Source organism: Spea bombifrons, chromosome 7 (assembly GCF_027358695.1).
Source record: "Spea bombifrons isolate aSpeBom1 chromosome 7, aSpeBom1.2.pri, whole genome shotgun sequence".
In the NCBI taxonomy this organism is placed as follows: Eukaryota; Metazoa; Chordata; class Amphibia; order Anura; family Pelobatidae; genus Spea; species Spea bombifrons.
In genome coordinates, this window is record NC_071093.1 from 10,010,312 (window position 1) to 10,029,196 (window position 18,885).

General features: G+C 37.6%; 1 protein-coding gene across 1 annotated transcript; it reads right to left on the bottom strand.

Moving 5' to 3' along the window:
- Nucleotides 1-5,151: 5,151 nt before the first annotated feature.
- GALNT3 (polypeptide N-acetylgalactosaminyltransferase 3) lies at nt 5,152-17,565 on the bottom strand. The gene is made up of 11 exons (XM_053471083.1): nt 17,378-17,565; nt 10,607-11,183; nt 9,588-9,760; nt 9,212-9,361; nt 8,870-9,104; nt 8,466-8,583; nt 7,950-8,150; nt 7,217-7,348; nt 6,610-6,711; nt 6,023-6,175; nt 5,152-5,443 (listed from the first exon to the last, which is right to left on the bottom strand). The coding sequence occupies exons 2-11, from the start codon at nt 11,101-11,103 to the stop codon at nt 5,321-5,323; spliced, it is 1,884 nt and encodes a 627-aa protein (XP_053327058.1). The 5' UTR covers nt 11,104-11,183; nt 17,378-17,565; the 3' UTR covers nt 5,152-5,320.
- Between the last annotated feature and the right edge of the window lie 1,320 nt (nt 17,566-18,885).

The following is an 18,885-nucleotide window of genomic DNA, read 5'->3' on the forward strand; positions in this document are numbered from 1 at the left end:
AAATGACGTTTTTTTAAGCAACCACACTTGTTATGCACCATACTAACTGGTAACTGTATCGACATATAAAATACAATTTATGAATGTGATTTGTAGCAGAGACAAAATCAAGCAATGAAGGTCTGTGGGCCACAATACGGAGGGTAGAATGCCCTTCAGTGAAAGGCATCAGCAATGATTTTCGAGAAGCAATTGTTGCTGCCCATCAATCTGGGAAGTGTTATAAGGAAAAGTGAGGAACCAGTGAGGAAAATTATTCAAAAGTAAAAAGACATTCAAGACAGTTGCCAATTTTCCCAGGAGTGAACTTCTCCAGGCAGAATGCCCTTCAGGGTAGAGCCCTGCGCGGGACTACTTTTTTAATCCCGCTCCCGCCCGCTCCCGCGGTTTTTAATCCCGCTCCCGCAATGTGGGTGTTCCGCTCCCGCCACTTTTGTGGCCAATCCCGCCCGCTCCCGCCACATTTGTGGCCAACCATGCCCGCCTCCTTACCTGATTTCCCGCGCAGCTGCCCTCGAGTTGTTCCCTCACGGCGTCTCTTCTCTTGCTCCGCCCAGGAACAAGGCGGAGTCACAGGAAGTGACGTCACATCACGTGACTCCGTTTTGTTCCTGGGCGGAGCAAGCTAGGAGACACTGTAAGGGAGCAGCAAGAAGGCAGCCTTGCGGGACTGCGCGGGATCACCGGGACCCGCAGGTACAGTGCCTGACCGCCCGCTCCCGCCCGCAGCCCCAGCAAGACCGCCCGCAAGTTTTTTGGCGGCTCCCGCGGGACCCGCCTCCCAGTGCAGTCCTCTACTTCAGGGACCCAAGCCTTCCTTTGTTCTTTTACCCCGAATGCTTGTTGCATATGAGTGTATCACTAGGTCTTATACACCTAAAAATACTGTTTAGCTAAAAACAACAAGGCATAGCAGAAAACATGTTTATACATTAAATTGTGCAACAAAACACAATAATAGTGTAAAAAAAAACAAAATGCCATCTAAAATGGAATGGGGGTCTCCAAAGACTCCCACTGCCTGATTTGCCAATTGGTTTAGAGCAGGATCTGTCAGTCATACCTAATGAGCTACCCACTACCTTTTACAATAAAAATGGGAAAATATCTCTTACGTACACACACATTATATAGACACATATATTCTATACACAGCTTCAATAGATTTGAAGCTTCCTATTTGTGCATTGAATGATATCTTGAATAAAGAAGTAAAATATGAACAATGTACATCACAGTTTTCTATAAATGCGGGCTTTGTATTTCTCAATTATCAACATGTTTCCTATGACATTTCATTTATTTGCAGATAATTTAAAGTTTCTAATTTTAGCTCAGGCCCTGTCCCACTCCGGTCTATTTGTAGTTTGCATTTTGACATAGCGCAGTAATAGTTCCTAGGTTTTGGTTTTAAGGAAGTGGGTTAGGGTTAGGGTTAGCCACAATATAACTGGCAAACATCAGGAATTCTCACAAATGAAACCAGTTAACGCACATCTGGAAGAAACTACAGCATCATTATATGTTGTATGATTTTAGTTTTGCAGTCTGGTTGAAAGTATTCCCAGCTCCATGTAAGGAGTAACCGAGTATGTTCTTGTTCTAAAAACATAAAAGCCACTAAACAAAACAGGACACTCTAAAAGAGAAATATGCGGTATATCATCTGCCACTTACCACTTGCAAATAATGATTCAGATTCATATCTCCACTCATCACCTCCACCTACTCAAGTGTGACACATTAGTTTTATGTCAAAAATGTTTTCCTATCTGAAAAAAATAGGTGCAAACTCTCCAGGTTTGACCTCAAATCTACAGGTGAAGTGCTGTCTCCATAAGTAACAGTATTGTAAGAGGTACTCCAAAAAATCGTAATGCTTATGAAAAGTTTACCGAGTGTTTTGACACCAAAATGAGATGTACTATAAATCAAAAAAGCTTTAAGAATACCAAACATAAATGCTCACAGAGTAAGGATAGAACAGGCTGACACCTCATGTGAGATCCCTCGATGGTTTGGCTATTACGCCTTTGTCAAGGGTAGTTGAGAGGTATAAATACCTTGTATTTATGACTTTTCACCGCAGCTCTAGTCACCAGCAACACAGAAAATAAGTATATGGCCATCTATCTAACTTGCCCTGCAAAACAGATGGGAAACTGATGTCAGCCTGGTCTTTGAAAAGAATCAGTGGGGAAAGGGGCAGCTGTGATCTCTAAGGATTTTTGTACCCTGGGCTACTATCCCTTCTACCTTGTGGAAAGATGGGCTTGTATCAACATCAGATCAAGCTGAAGGTGGATGACATTTTTTTTTTTAAAGGAATTTTTCAGACCAGAGCTACACTCCAATAGACGGAGGAAGGCCTCATGGTTGAGCGTTTAAGTTATGAACTTTTTGAAGGTGGTTGAGCTAAAAGGCCATCTAATCTATGCTAATGGCAAATTATGAAGTAGACCCTACCCAATTGCACCGTTGAACTGTTTTTCCTTTCTACTATAATGTACAACACATAAAAATACAAAAAAAAACAAAAAAACAAAAAAAAAAAAAGGTATTTTAGGTATAGCAGCATTTCATAACCAACAAGAACCCACTAGAACTCTTTTAAACTGTGCTTGATACCAAGTTAAAAAAACTTACATATAAAAAAGTTGTCTACAACAGACAAGAGCATTGCCACAGAGGAAACACATCCACAAATTAATTCAAAATGAGTGCATTATGAGTTTAGACGCAGTTTAGAAATGTGATTTCTTGGTTTTGGTGCACATAAGTTAGAACCAGGGCCATCCTCCTTTGGCTTCCAGTGAGTGACTATGTATAAAGAGAAGTGCTTAAAAATACATTTGGGTTTGTGTTTATGTGTGTCTTTAATTCATTAATCAAAAATGTGACAAAAACAAGGCCTTTTTTAATTACTGGGCAAATCCATACATCTAAGCTTCAGTTTTAGCCACCAAGTGAATCCTGGCCTGTGATTTACAAACCTCTTGTATATAGTGAAGAACATGTTAAATGGAACTTTATAATAATCCATCAAGATTTCAGTGTCTAGCAGCTCTTCAAAATAAAAACATCTAGCAAAAGAGAAAGTATGATCTTAATTGGGCTTTATTAATCTTAAAAGTGGCACACAACTGTTCAGCAGCAAGTGTTCACTCTTCCGGATCCATGGTGCAGCTTGAACATGGGTCTTCCACACGTTTGTTTCTTCTGTTTGGCCTGCCAGTAAAGAGACTTTCGTTTCCAGTGCCGTTTGCATTATGTTGTCTGTATTCCTATAGATATATAAACCTGCCTTTGATCCACGAGGGTACTTGTCTCAGCTTGTCCCCATTTCTGAATGCTTAAAAGGGGCACTTCAAAAGCCACACGCCAGCCTCACGTTTACAGCGCCTATACATTACATGCTAAGAAGTCATTCATCCAAATAAAACAGCAAAAAGAGCAAATAAAGACAAATTAAAACGATTGGAAATATGTACATTTATTACGTTTGAGGAGTTATAAGTTCTCCGGACAGAGCATATGTTCTAATTCTTTTGTAGTGCTTAACATATAAAAAGGAGACAAATACGGCCAATATGGCCTTAAAGTAATCAACCAAAACGTAAAAACAAAACAAAAACATTTGTACCAGTAAACAATAATTAAACAAAAAGCCACATTGTTAAAGGTAAAACCAAAGCAGCTAATTGCTTAATAGTTTAGGAGACTGGAGTGGCTTAAAGTGTCAGTTAAAAATGATTAAAAAAAAAAAATAAAATATAATACAAATAAGTTATACTGCCAATAGCAGTATTCTAAGGATTTTACAAGATAACATTTTAAACAATCCTACCACTCCCTATAAAGCTCCATTAACAACTTTTATTTTAATCTTAACATTACCCACACCCACCCATTACTCACACAGCTTCTCTTATATCGACTCTACTTCTTAGTTTCATAAGGACCTATAGCAATCAAGGTGCTACCTATTTTATTTATAATAATAAAAAAAAAAAAAAAAAAAAGATGCTAGGCACACTTTGTATGATGCATTACAACAAGGTAATTGTGGTTGAAAATGAATATAAAAATATTTGACATATCTTTGCGTATAAATAATCTGCTGGTGTAAAAACCCATACTAACCTACTTATTCCCAAACAGGATTATCTGCATTTTTAAATAATGCAAGAGCTTTCAACAAATAACTAACCGGATGAACACGGGCACATACATATACGTTTGTATTAAATATTAACCATAAAACAGTTAAATTGCATATGCCCTCTTTCATATAAGAGCCACTTGTAACATTCACATTTTTTGTTTTAGCAAATTTATACTGCTTTCAAAAACTGTAATTTCTTATTGCGCTTGTAATCACACAGTGCTCCCACCCTGCTGAAAACACGTTCAAAATGAATTTTAAGTTAAAAAAAAAGACCCTATTTTGAACAAAAGGCCATTAGCAATGTTAAACGCACCAGTTCTCAGTTTGATATTACTCCAGACCATAGGCAGTTTCAGTTTGTTTCCAGACAATAGGAGGTCTTGCTTAAGATCTACCGCCCCCCCCCCACACACTCTAATGTTAAAAAAAGGTTACGGAAGAAATACAATAACCAAAAAAAACAAATTGCACACGTTCACAAGTAGAATAATTTTTTTCACTTTAGAATATTTCTGTGCATATAAAAAAAAATATATATATATTTTGCCGTTCTATGCACTTTACATCGGGTGGACTATTAACTTTGTTTCTTCCCGAAACAAAGAAGAAGCGGCAAAAAACGTATTAAAGTTTTTTTCTGTTGTGTAGGGGGGGGGAGTTAGCAGGCTGGCAGTATGCTCTCATTTAAAGTAATTTGCTGTGTAATTAAAAAAAAAAAACAAACATGGGACACTGATGTCTGGTGCATAGGAAACAGATACATAAACATATTTGTAGAATAAAAAATGTGCTTCATTAGTTATTTGCAAATAGCTAACAGATTAACTATTCGCGCTTTGCCTCCAAGTAAACGGTAAAAACAAATTAGGTCGATTGTAAACCTTTTAGTTAATTCCCAACACCCCTCCTGACCACTTGTATTACCAACCCTACCATAAACAGAAAAAAGAAATATAAACAGGATTAAAAACAATTCTTTGGCATTTTCAGTTGATGTAATGTTCAGAGTGTTCTTACTTTTGTAATACAACAGGTTTGTTGTATCTTTTTTTTTGTTGTTTCCAGCATAATTATAGTCAGCTGTTTTTGCATAAAATGCCACAGTGTATACTTATCACAGCGTTGAAGAGAACTGGACCTCTTACATGGGGTTTATGTGCTTTTCCGAAACACCCATTGTTGGAATGGATCTGAAGGGTTACACGGTACAAGACTTGGATTGGCTGAATTCGCAGTAAGGCACAGGTTAAGTGCGGGATTGAACAACAGTTGATCCTGGAAAAAATGACAAAAACACAGAGTGAGAATCACGTACTGTTTACTTGCTGGCATGGCCTTCCAGTTTTAATGGCGTGTTTTCCAAATGTACCATTGTGGAAATCTGTGTTGGCGCAAATAAGCAATAAGTAGTGCTTTCGGTGCCAGAGGGTGTGGAAGGGCTAAGAATGCATAACTTTTAGTGGGCAAAACACCCCCCCAAAAACATAATAATGAGGTCAAATGATGAAAGTCCGAGCTTGCCATGATGTAACTTAAGATCCTGTGCAAAATCCAGGCGGCGTGTGAGTTTCTGTTAGTGGATCTTATATAAAATGAAGAGTACCTGTGCAGAACTTGTGCCTTAATTCATACAGTGAACTATGCAATTCTACTTAATGACCACTAGTAAAATTAGAGACATGTTGATATTCGGGGTATACTGTATAACTTTGGTCCTCTGACAAATATACATCAGTCTTTCCCCTGAATAACTTGTAAAGTGCCGATTAAGCCTTAAGGCAGAAACACTGATGAGGTTAGATTTAATTTGTACAATGTTCTACAAAGTTCGCCTTCACTCTTGTATCAACATACCTTTAGCAGCTCCCATTTCTCCTCGGGATCCATTGAGGTCCCACTCCCTCGACTGGCACACTGTTTAATGAGCAGTGGCCCATTACTAGCGCGAAGGCACAGCTCCTTCTGGATATTATGTCGAATTTCGTGGCTTGCAGTGTACTCAAAATACTACAAAAAAGGAGAAGAGCACATCTGGGTATTAAATGTAAGTCATTGCAGGAAGTAGTTTGTGTAAAATATATAGTGTTCTATATACTGATTTTCCAGTAAACATGTAAAGGGCTATAAACTGCTCATAAGAAGAAAACCCAGTGTTAATATTATGGCATGGGGAGGGCTGACAATGCAACAACAAAAAAGCTAAGTCCTTACTTAGCTAGATTGGGTTTTTTCTCATTACAAACCTTACTGCCCCTTAAAAAGAGTTTACAATATATAAAGCGTTGTCAGCCATACTCTGTTATGTGAGGTTTCATTCTGCAACAACTGGTCAACCTACGTTTTGGTAGATTATACAAAACGTAACATGAAAAAATTGAGTTTGGTCCCCAAAAGTTACAGTTTTAGAAGTCAACAAACTTGCTTTTAAACAAACTCTGTACCTGATTTCCTCCAAGCCCATGGCAGGTATAGAGAATGAGGGGCTTGTCTCCGTGATTATCACCTCCAACATCCAAGCACAATTGTCTGGCTTCATTTTGTATCTATAATAAAAAAAAAAGTATGATTTTCAACATTATTCATTCCACAGCAACAAAAAAAAGCCAACAAAACATTACCCAAGCTCACACAGCGTATAGGGAGCATTTGCTGTGCCGCTGTATCTGACAAGACGTTAGCGTTACTAGTCAACTCTTGAAATATTATTCCACCAAGCCACAAGCATCAACAAGTAAAAATATGTTGCTTCGCTAACAACCCATAACTGTCATGGAGACCACAACTAACCATGTTGTATTTTATGGATTCGTATTTTTTCTGTGGGACAAAAATTATGTAGGAATTTATTGAATCAAAAGCAGTAAATCAGAATGAAGGGTAAAGAACATAAAAATGTGCACTTAAATGTTTTATATTTTTTTTCCCAATAATACATTCCAAGGCTTGTGCCTTCCAATCTAACAAACAGATTTACAACTAGGATATAGTCCCGGGACTTGACAAGACTTGATGCAGCGTATGAGACTGTGGTGAAGTCTAGGTACTTACGTCTCCATATATTAGGGGATTTAGATCGGGCACATACACCTCAGGATAAATATTCTTCAGATACCAAGAGAAATTCTTACACTGAAGACGACGTCTCAGGTCAAGTCTCTTAGACAGATCGCCATAGGACTTCTGCAAAAAAGGAAAGGAAAATAAATTAGAGCCCAATAAAAAGATACCAAATTAACCTTGTAGAAGTCCAGGTAATGCAGCTATTCAGCACGTACTTAGGTAAAATTACTAATATAGTTACTTAAAAGAAGGGAAAAACCCTCTTCCTACTTTACTGTGATATTTGGTTTCTTTCCAGGAAGCTTTTGACAAATCTCACTAAATGCTAATCCATGTCGTCTGACAGAGTTCCAAAACAGCTAAGATCCTAACTGCTCGATGAGATTTAACCGTTTAGTTACCACTACATCGAATGTATGTGTGCTGCAAAAACATGTCAATGGAACCTGTTCTTCTCTCTTATTCTTCATTTTCATTTGATTTGAGAACAGCATGAAGCTAGCTTGGTTTGAAAAAGAGTTATGCATGGTGCACTTTCTGGCTGCTCCATCATTGGAGGTAGGTAGTTTATGCCAGCCATGTACATAATGGCTTAATGGTATTAGTTTTTTTCAGTACGCAAAGTGCTCCATTTAAATAATTGATCAAGCTCACTTAAGACTCCTTTCGATTTTCAGTTGCAATGATGACCACGTTGACTCCTTGAAGGAGTAAAACTTACCTCCTGGACTATATTGGCTGCTTCTCTGTTTCTCCGATAATATATTTCTTTATAATCATCCATCCAAACTTCTGCTAAACGGACTTGGTTACGGACGATAACCTGGGTCCCTTTAGGGAAGGTATGAGGACTCTTGCTACGGAAGACGTGGCCAACAACAGCACATGGCAAGATCTCCAGCTGACCACCACACTGCCAAACCTAGTTGACAATTTCAATTAGAAATAGCTACAGTTAAGTCAGTAGGTATAAATTATTTGATCTGTTCAGAATACATAAACTGTATAATAGTCCTAAACACATAGTACCTAATACTACGCTTATATTTTACGCTTATATTTTATACAATCATAATAAACATTAGTTATAAAATATTTTTTAAAAATGTAGTACATATTTTTCATACATCAGACACACTTTTACCCGACTAGGATACAATTGTCCCTTATGATATATACCTATATCTCGCAGTACCTATATACATGAGGCAGCACAACATTATCTGAATTGACTTACTCTAAATGACATTTCTATGTTTTCTCCACCCCAGATTTCCATTTCTTCATCGTAACTTCCAATGTACTCAAAGTATTCTTTGGAAATAGAGAAGAGGCCTCCAGCAAAAGTTGGTGTTCTATAAGAGGAAATAAAAATACATTAACAATACATTTAACTTCAAAAGGAGGGGGTAGCCTATGGAAAATCTATTTTCATGCATAAAACTACGCTAAATCTGTGTAGGTGACAGTTCTAGAACTAAATTACAGAACTCAATTATGATTCTTAAGTAATATTAACAAGGGCTACAGCTATACATGCAACAAACCAAGTTGTTGAGATGTACAGCCAACATGACACTTGTCTGCAAAGGAAAAAAAAAAGTCTACCTGCAAGATAGAATAACCCTTATAAAAGCTTACTTTATTGGATAGGTTTCATCTTTCCTTCTCTTCCTTTCAGAGCTAGGAAGAGATTCCCAGCCAAACGAGAGACTCCAATCAAAATTCCCTCTGTTGTGATTATTTCCATAGGGTGAAGGGTTACTAAATTCAAATGTATTAAGGTCAATAGTAACAATGTCTGGGCTGACAACAGCAGTATGGTTTTCTGCAATTCTTCCCAGCAAAGGTTCGAGCCAACCATAGTAACATTCACCTATGAAAAAGACATGAAAATCAGAAAAGCACACACACAATCTACTAAACGTTGTGTAACGTCCTGCAAAGCTGGCTTCCATTCAGCTTGCAAGACCGGGTACTTACAATGTGCGTCCAAAAACGTCAGTGTATCTCCAGTTGCTACAGAAGCACCAAGCAAGCGAGCTGTAATGAGACCTTTTCTTTCCTTCTGTCTGACCACTTTAACGATTTGAAATTGCTTCACATACTCATCCAGTTTATCCTTTAAATAATCTTTGAGAAAGAAAGAAAAAAAAAGTAAATGTGAATTTCATGCTACTTTTATGTCCACTTTCTACCTGTGACTCAATAAGAAAGACCACATGCCAGATTATGTGAGGCTGAAATTTAAGACAAATGTGGGTTATTAGGCTGTGCTTATCATAGGTCTGGGTTTTTCTAGTTTATACTGGATGGGTAGATATTTCTAAAATACAAGAAGAAAAAAAAACAAAGTTACCATCCACGCTGGCATCGTCTACCATTATAATTTCTTTGAGAAGTATTGCAGGGGATGTGTACATGACACTGTAAACTGTTCGGAGCAACGTGGACCACGCTTCATTGTGAAACACAATGATGACACTTGTAGTGGGCAGGGGAGGACATCGCTTGAATTTTTGCTCAATGCATCTGCCGGGAAATAAACAAAAAAAAAGGGAAAACAAGAACACAAAAACATAAATTTGCAGAATAAATTAAACTATACACAGCAAGACTATTACAGTCTCAAAAATGATTATACACCTTAAAATATAATAGAAGAGATAGCCATCGCCTAACACACAAAATAATGTAGTGGAAACATGACATCAGGAGATTACTCTACAGCGTGAACCCAAGGAAACTCTGCTTGGCAGTAATATTCTAGTTAACATAATATAACATTTAATTTAATATATAATATTTAAATTAAAATATTTAATTAATTTATTAAAATATAACATGACTTCCTACCACTTTAGAAACTACCATTGCCTATGCAACTAAGGTGCAACGCCATGATTAACTCTGCATCCAGTTTAAGGCATGAACCTTAGCTGCCCTGCAGTGTCTTGCATCCCTAGGACGCTAGATTAATATTTATATATATATATATATATATATATATATATATATATATATATATATATATATATATATATCTAGAATCAATTTAGTTTGCCTTACGGTGCCAATCACTTTTCGAAGTTGCATTAATTCACCTATACTCAATGCAACTTGAAACTCTCCAGCTTTGGACTAAATAACCTGGGGGGGGGGTAACAAGTTATCCGCAGTCCGCGACAATCCAATTAAATAACTTTAAGACCACCTTCGCCCACCTCTCTGTCTCCATGGTAAGTCTTATCTACAATCCTTCTCCGAGAGGACGACTCCAGTTCAGTAACTTGCACACACCATGTGCTTAGCCCATATAATAATGCAATTGAAATGACAGGGCATTTAATATCATGAGCAAATAATTTGAATACATACTCAGGAGGTCTTGTATCTGGACCCAGTTCCCGATGCAATGATATCCTATCACTAGCAAAAGCATTAAAGCAGTGTTTCTTTTCGCCGCGATCCCGCTCTTCCTCCTCTTCTGGGGTGAGCTTGTCTGCTTTGAATGGTTTCCCAGCAGCTCCTGGAGCATTTGGATCCTGAGGAGGTCTTTCAAGGAAAGGCTTAAGCTCTGCTGCGGTGTAATATCCAGGCAAACATGCCCTCTTGCCATCATTGTCATTTTGTTTAACAGGTGCATTTATTTGCATGTTTGGCATAGCATCTTTAATATTGTTCACAGCTTCCATCATCATGTCCAGCATTTTCTTCTTTTTGTGTGAGCCTCCATGGACTCCAAGTTCATCATTCTCTCTATCAACCACTTCTTTTTGTATTAAAAATACAAATCCCATAAAAATAAGTGTTACAGCACCAATCTTCCAGTGCATAAATCTCCTTCCTAAAAACAGTCTTTTTAAATTCGTCATTTTTATTTATGTCGGACAACAGGAAAAAAAAAAAATCAGCCAGAATATCCCATTACTGATAACCTATTGGAGACTGAAACCTGGAAAAGAATGGGAACAAAGTATTTAAAAAAGGTACACAGCCATTACAAAAATAAACAGAAAATAATGTTTGCATTATTCAACAATTTATCATCTGTAGAACCACAAAGCTAAGTGAAAGACCCTCAAAACCTTCACTCCATAAAGAATGTTGGTTTTCGGGTTCTTCTTAGATTCTACAAAAGGTTGCCAAGGATAAGCAGGAAAAAATGTTCATCACAAGGCTTACAGTGATGTCAGTGGTGCCTGTGGGGCTTTTACTGAAATGTCAGTCACAAAGCCAGACACGGCCTAACGCTAGTATCAGCTATAAGCTATAAGAGCTGTAGACTCCGAATATATTTTCTTACAGCATCTACTTGGGTTTAGATGTATAGAGCGGTAGTTGAATATGCTTAACATTAGCGTTACTAAGGCTTCATATGAATCACTGGATCTACCAAAATTACGAAAATTTGCTAATATATTAAGAACATTTAAAACATACATTGGATAGGCAATAAAGCTACCCTGACTCTAAGATGATACCAAAGACTGATTAATGTTTGAGTCGCTTAAGCAGGAAAAATGGGCCAAATGGCTCTTATGTGCAGTCAGAGTCCATGTTTATATGTTTCTATTCTCTCCTGTTTTTTTATTATTATTATTTGCTTCCTATTTAGCTTGTAGCTCTATCTTCAGTATTGCTTAAACACAAACAAACACACGTGTGGCAGGTGATGTACGCAAACATTCAGTCATCTCTAAACACAAAAGTGAACTTTATTTTGTGTTGGTAATTATGAATGCCCTAAAGCAGAACTGTCAACTACAAGTGTTTAGTATCATTAAACTCATGTACTACAACTACTAATAGTGTTTATTACAGAATCTATTTCAGAGACATGTCCTAAAACGGGATTATTGGACCCCAGGAGTACTAAAATCATCTGTGGCAGAATATGGCACAACTAACATATCTAGTGAAGTGTCTGTCCTGAAGCCATCTCTTCTTCTGCTTATTTTACCCTTAAAAAGGCTGCCGGACCCAACCAGCTCAAGGAAACTCCAAATATACCTGAAAACAGCCCAGATCCAAAGACATCTTCCTGACTACAACTCCCAGCTTCCCAAGCCAGCCACTGAGAATAACATTATACAGCTGCAATTTAAGAACCCTACAATATTCTATATGAGGATTAGAATTGTGAAAAGGGCAATCAAAAGGGAGATCATCAATTGATGGCTTCTATTTGTGTACATAATAAAGAATAAAGGACTTAAACCAGAAAGAACTCTAAAAAAAAAAAGCACCATAGAAACTTAACGTCCCCAGATGACTAAGTTGCTATATCAGTGATACATACAGTATTCTTCCCTTAGAGAATATGGTTTGTTTGCACTTTTAATTGATTTAGCACACAAAAGAATGTAATATGTTATGTAAATAACTTGTAGAATCTTTCTAAACTTCTCATTACACAAACCTTTAGAATTATATATATATATATATATATATATATATATATATATATATAACAGCACACACATTGTTGACAGTAAGCTTAGTATAGTTTAAATAAATAAAGTACTAACAAGTTAAGAATATCCTGTATACATCATCACTCATTCTTGGTGTGCAAACATGTGAGAAGTATAAAAATAATGAAGTGTTCTATTGAGCTGCTTTAAGGAATATTTAACGGTATACTAGACACTGAAGGGGGGGAATCTCAATATAGGTTATAATTTAATTTTAAAGAAACAATTCAGCCATCACTTTAATTCATAAGACAGCTATGTCGTCCATGGGGGAGGGAGACTTCTGCAGCAACAGTGCTGCAGCTTCTACATCAGGTAAGTTTTATTTTTGGTTTTGGAGAATGCATACTAAAGATCTCAAGGTACCAATAGGGGTGTCATATTTATGCTTGCATCCTTCCATTAATGGAGTTAGGAAATTAGACTTTTTGCCTCATTTAGTTTCTTGGTCAGCTGCCTCTACTGTCATTCTAGTCGATAGGAGCTGAGATTCCATGTAAATAGTCTGTAAAACTAAACCTATAATAATGAATACCATAAAATGACTGTTGACACAATGGCGCCCCAACTTCTGGGAGAGGCATCTGGCTTACAGCAGTAGAGCTGGTTTCGAAGCATTTTGCTTACCAGTTGGCTAAAACGTAGTCAGCATTCGACCTAACCTAAAAATACCATAAAGAGTGTAAACTTAGAGCACACCTCAGAGTGCTTGTAAGCCATCAGATACAAAATGTGGGAAAAGGGTGCATAACTTTAATATGGAGCCATTCCTACACTGTCTCTCTGGATATTTTATTTCTTGTTGATGACCATAGGATATCTTGACGGGTGGCCACGATGATAATATAGAGCAGTGTTTCTCGTGTACACTTGGCCAACCATAGTTGCTCTACTGATTCGTGAAAAGCCCATCTTCCCCTTTACAGCATGTATACAGAATAGGGTATTGATTGTACTCTTTACTCTACAGATCTGTAAGGTTTCCAGACACTGACAACTTTTGCATACAAATCTCACATCTGAAAAAGAAGGGAATTTCCATCCCCCTACTGCCCGTTCGAAGTGATGTGGCAAGCCAGGAAAGCTTATTACTAAGCTAAAGTGTCACCCCCCATAGTTTAAATGCCATCACACAAATGATCGATATGGAATCACGGTGGGTAAATAGTCTGACTTCTGCCTTAATTGTGGATGGACAGGGCAGAAATCAACCTATAATGGGCTATGTTGCATTAGCAGCTATGTATCTGTTTGGACTGATAGCCTTTTGTCAGCGTTATAAATTTTTAAACAACACAGACTTTCCTAGCACAACGAACGGACGGTATAGTCTTGCAATCCAGAAAATAAGTAAAATATTGATCTAAAATATCTAGAATGCTAATTTAACCAACCCCACTTCTCTAAGCAGCTGATTACTTTGAGTGAAGGTGTCAGAGTTGAGATACATGGTTTAAAGAGTCTAATGTATACGAATTTACTTACCGGGGTCTGGCTCGATACAGAATAATAATAGGAATAATACATAACATGCAACAAGGCATGGATATGCAAACATTCGAGGGGCAGTATACATGTTTTATACAGGAATCAACAAAGTAAACTATCCCCCAGGTCACAAGGAGGATAATGTATTTTGCAGACTAATCAGCATCACACACATGGCTGTTTACATACCTCCCAAGGCATTATAGGTTCCTGAAGTAGTATATCTGGGTGTATCATAAAAACAAGTTAAATATACATGTTAGTGGCCACCTTGAAAGCTACCTTGGAAAAAAGTTAGGCTATTGACTGATTAAAAGATCAAAGGGTTAGGCTATTGAAATATTAAGATATCATGGGAGCAGCCTTCCCAACTTGCTGTTGTCTGGACTTACACAATCATTCTTTAGGCCACACATATTTGCATTATTATACATTATGGAAGGAAAGCTAAACAATAAGTGCAAACTATAATAAATAAGCATCAACCCTTTTTGAAGAATTCATACTTTCACCCAAGCTCTAGCAGCAGCTTCTGGCAGAGGAACGATTAAGTGCTGGATACATACACAGAGTAAATACGGGGATAAGCATTGTTCCAACTCCAATGCATCATAGTTTGTAAAGTGCCAACATCTGAGATGTGAAACGTGGAAACTAAGGTGATTTGGCATTGCTGACAATTGCTTTTCAACACCAACCACACCCAGTCATTGGCCTTGAGCCTCCTTTGTATTAAAGGACATACAGAAACATACGTAACGTCGACGTACAGGATATAAGCTTTATTTATATGGGTTCATGTCGTAAAAGGCTGCGCCTCTGCTATTCCAAACACGCCATGTAGGATCTCTACTGGTTGACACTGAGTAGCCCACCAATCTCAACCTATCACTGCAGCACACAGACACTTAGATTTCCACTATTACATTTATTTATCCTCCATCAGGGCTGGTTGTACTGGGCACAAGACCAATAACATCCCTGAGTGGTTTTCTTTAACCAGTCAATATGTATCGGCATAACGTTCTTGGAAGTTGGTGGAGATTAGTTATGATGTCTGCACATCAGTGCAAGAGGTTCTACGCCCTCCAACTGCAAATGGCTCATCTCGTGGGAACATCTGGCATTTGGTGGCCCCAACAACCAACCCACCCATTCCAGATAAATATCTCCCAGTGATTCCCTCTACCAAAGTGAGGAACTAAAACCATTAGATGGCATTTCATGAACAGCTTTATATAGGTGACATTTTCTTTAAAGATATGAACCACACGTTATATGAAGTGTATATATAAATATAAAATAAATCACCAAAAGACCATCTGATAATCAGGAGTCCTATCTTAAGTTGTTAGTGACAGATCTCTATAAATATTTATAAGATTCACTCGGCAGCACTGACTTTGAAGTGTCTTTCTTAACTGTCTTCAAGTCCCTTGTGCTACAATTAGATTGGAATTCCTGAGGTCCCAAGGATTCCCTTTGCCTCCAAACGCAACGTAGTAAAAAAGCCAAAACATGTCATTAAAATTTTTACAACACAAAAAAAAAAGTGATGGCTAACAAAAGGACTGCAAGTAAACAATGGTAAAAACAACAAATACATTGGGTAACTTGATACAATTTAAAGTGTGTGGAGAACCAACTACGCAAACGGTTCGTAGTAAGTTTATAAAACTTGGGGGAAAAACAACAACTTTGCACTATATGAGAAAAACTCAGGGACCATTCAGCAAGGATTATGAGTGCATTTTAATCAGTTAGCACATTAGACACGTCTGTCACCGAACACCTCAAGAATAGTTTTCCACACACGATCTCTTGCAGACATGCATGACCTTACGTCCATTGAGTGGGTATCGCTTGTATACACTGGAGCTAATGTAACAATTCTTTCTCAGTGAAACTCTCTCTCCACATTCCTGGATCCGAAATTATTTCACTCCGTAACCAACTAATTCACAAAAAATAATGCTATTAATGACACATTCAGTGCGCTTTTTAAAGCCTTATTTTAAGTACGCTATTACATCACATATATAAAAATATTGGAAAAATGTAACTACAAAAATTACTAAAGGCGTGGCAAGCCCAAAATACAAATTAAATGTAAATTTCATATCATACATATTGTAGGCTCTATGTGATCAAGAGTCAATTACATGAGTTCCCTACTGGGTGGATTAAGTATGCTGTTATAGTAAATTGCATATATATATATCTTCTTCTGACTTTTTCTATGTATCGGTATTTGTCTACTTATTCCAAATAATTTCTTCAATGGCTGTATTATAATTGACATGTGGTACACGTCGTTAGGGTAAAAATGTACATATTACATTTTGAGATATATATATATATAGCTCCATCATATTCTGCAGCGCTGTACAACGAATACAGGACATAACAAGTAGTGCATAACAATTAGACGTACAGAAACAAGCGGTAAGGAGAGACCTGCTCGAGCTTACAACACACACTAATATATATATATTATATACACACACACACCCATTCAAAAATTTGTGCTCACATTTGCGGAAATGAAAGAAATACGTTGAGTTTGCTAATCCAAGTTTAAGTTTAAAAGGCTAACTGAACATTGGAAAACCATTTTGCAGCTAGAAGTTTACTTATTTTCAACGAAAACAGCTAAGTGGCCCAAAAACCTTTAAAATAAATACACCATTTTGATATTTCATATTAACGTTCATTATTTTGCATTTCAGAATAATTTATTAGACTTTATTTCACACTAAATGTGACTATATCAATATGGATTGAAGTTACATTTTCATCAAGAAAAAAAATATGCAGATTTAAATAATTAAAAAAATGAATGGGCTGATTACATCTATTATTAATTCTATAGACATACATGGCTAGACTGGAGCCCAAATATTGCTGCTGCCTATATATATATATATATATATATATATATATATATATATATATATATAATACAATATAATATATGCATACATAAACACACATTTATTTATTATTTATAATAGATAGATATTGAACTGATGTCTAATAATCCATAAGTAAGTGTGTGTATGTACGAATATACATAGGGTTAATGCTAAAGCCTGATCATGAATACCACACACCCGGCAGTTTAGGGAGCAGCAGACAATAGATAGGTAGGAAAGCCCTAAACTTTGGGAAGTTGTGTACTTACAGTGATGGACCGGGAGAGGGAATGCCCGCTGCCCTCTCCTGGTGCTCCTGTACCGGGCTACACAAGCTGGACCGTCCGAGCAGCGACCCCTCCGCTCCCGGACAGGCAGGTGGAGGAGGACCCGGATGGCGAGAGAAACTGCCGCCGAGGTGATGCTGACAGATCTGCGGTTGCTGCTCCTGCAACTTCCGCTTTGCTGGACTCAGGTGAGACGATCCTGCAACGTAGCCAAGGAGAGGCAGCTCGTGCGCATGCGCGCCGGCTCACCTGTCCCACGCCCTTACCTGCTGACGGCTTCAGGTGGGCAAACCGGAAAGGCCGGCTGGGGACAGGGCTGCGCTGCCTGCTACAGCTGTCAGGCATCTGCCTACGGGGCTGTCTGCTCTGTCATGAGGGACGGCTGCCAGCTTCTGGGCTTTTTTTTTTTGTTTTCTGTGTTGGGGACATTGTATTTTTAACTCGTTGTAGGGGGGGAAAAGTTGTTTGATGTCATTAATTCTGTTTTTTCATAATGTATAAATATTTATTTTAGAAACACATTTTAGTTAAGAAAAAAATGAGATCAAGGAAAATAATCACCCAAAAACAGAATTTATGTTTACAAATACCATTTTATTTAATGATTGATATTCACACATTTAATGTGACAGTAAAAAGCACAGATAAACGATTAACCCTGAAGAGTTATTTAAAAATAATTTAAAAATAAATAAACACAGTGTGAGTTTTAAAGAGACACTTCAGTGACCCTCACAGACTTTACAACTACTTTAATATGCATTCTCTGCTGAAAATCAAACAAATGACTGACTGGCCTTTAGGAGAAGTTGCAGCAGAAGACCGCCTCTGTGCTCCATCGTTTTGATTGGCTGGAAAGCGATGTCATTGACATCTTATTTCTCCCCCAAAAAACACTCACCTGGCCAGAGCTCGAGCTGATTGGCGGTAAGTATATCAGGTGGCAGGAGATGCGTTTGGCAGGACACATCAACTACACACCAGAAAGCTGGGGAGTCCGGAAAGAGGTAAATGCATATGTGGAGAGGACCACGCATACATATAAAGGGACTACTCTGCTGTATTATGATGTAAAGTGCATATGACAGCACTATAATTCAGGAAACATAACAGTTTCACCAAAATCGCCATCCTCCTGAAAGCTTATGACGTTACACCAAAGAGTGGACTCCTATAAACTGTTCAGCCACCCCATTTACTAATATGTGTGAATGGTTGGTGACAAAAGGCGGCGTACAGTATTTCAAATAATTGAAATCACACTGTCTCTAGGGCAGGTATCCACATGATTCTTAATAAAAAAAAAACCTTTCCTCCATACAATGCCTAAACCCAAGACACTTACCTGTCCATGAAGCCACCAAGAATTCACCGTTCACCATTGGGATCCACAGTCTTCAGTAAAGGACATTTGAAGAACATCTATGTCTACACTGTTTATAATGAAAACTGATATAGCTGTACATATCTTTAACAATATATCCAAATCT

Bases quoted from the DNA above. Each gene is read 5' to 3' on its own strand.
- GALNT3 (XM_053471083.1), bottom strand. From the start codon at position 11,103: ATGACGAATTTAAAAAGACTGTTTTTAGGAAGGAGATTTATGCACTGG. The intron at 9,362-9,587 runs GTAACTTTGTTT...TCTTTCTCAAAG, and splicing joins AGACGATGCCAGCGTGGATG to ATTATTTAAAGGATAAACTG. The intron at 9,105-9,211 runs GTAAGTACCCGG...TCTTTTTCATAG, and splicing joins GACGTTTTTGGACGCACATT to GTGAATGTTACTATGGTTGG.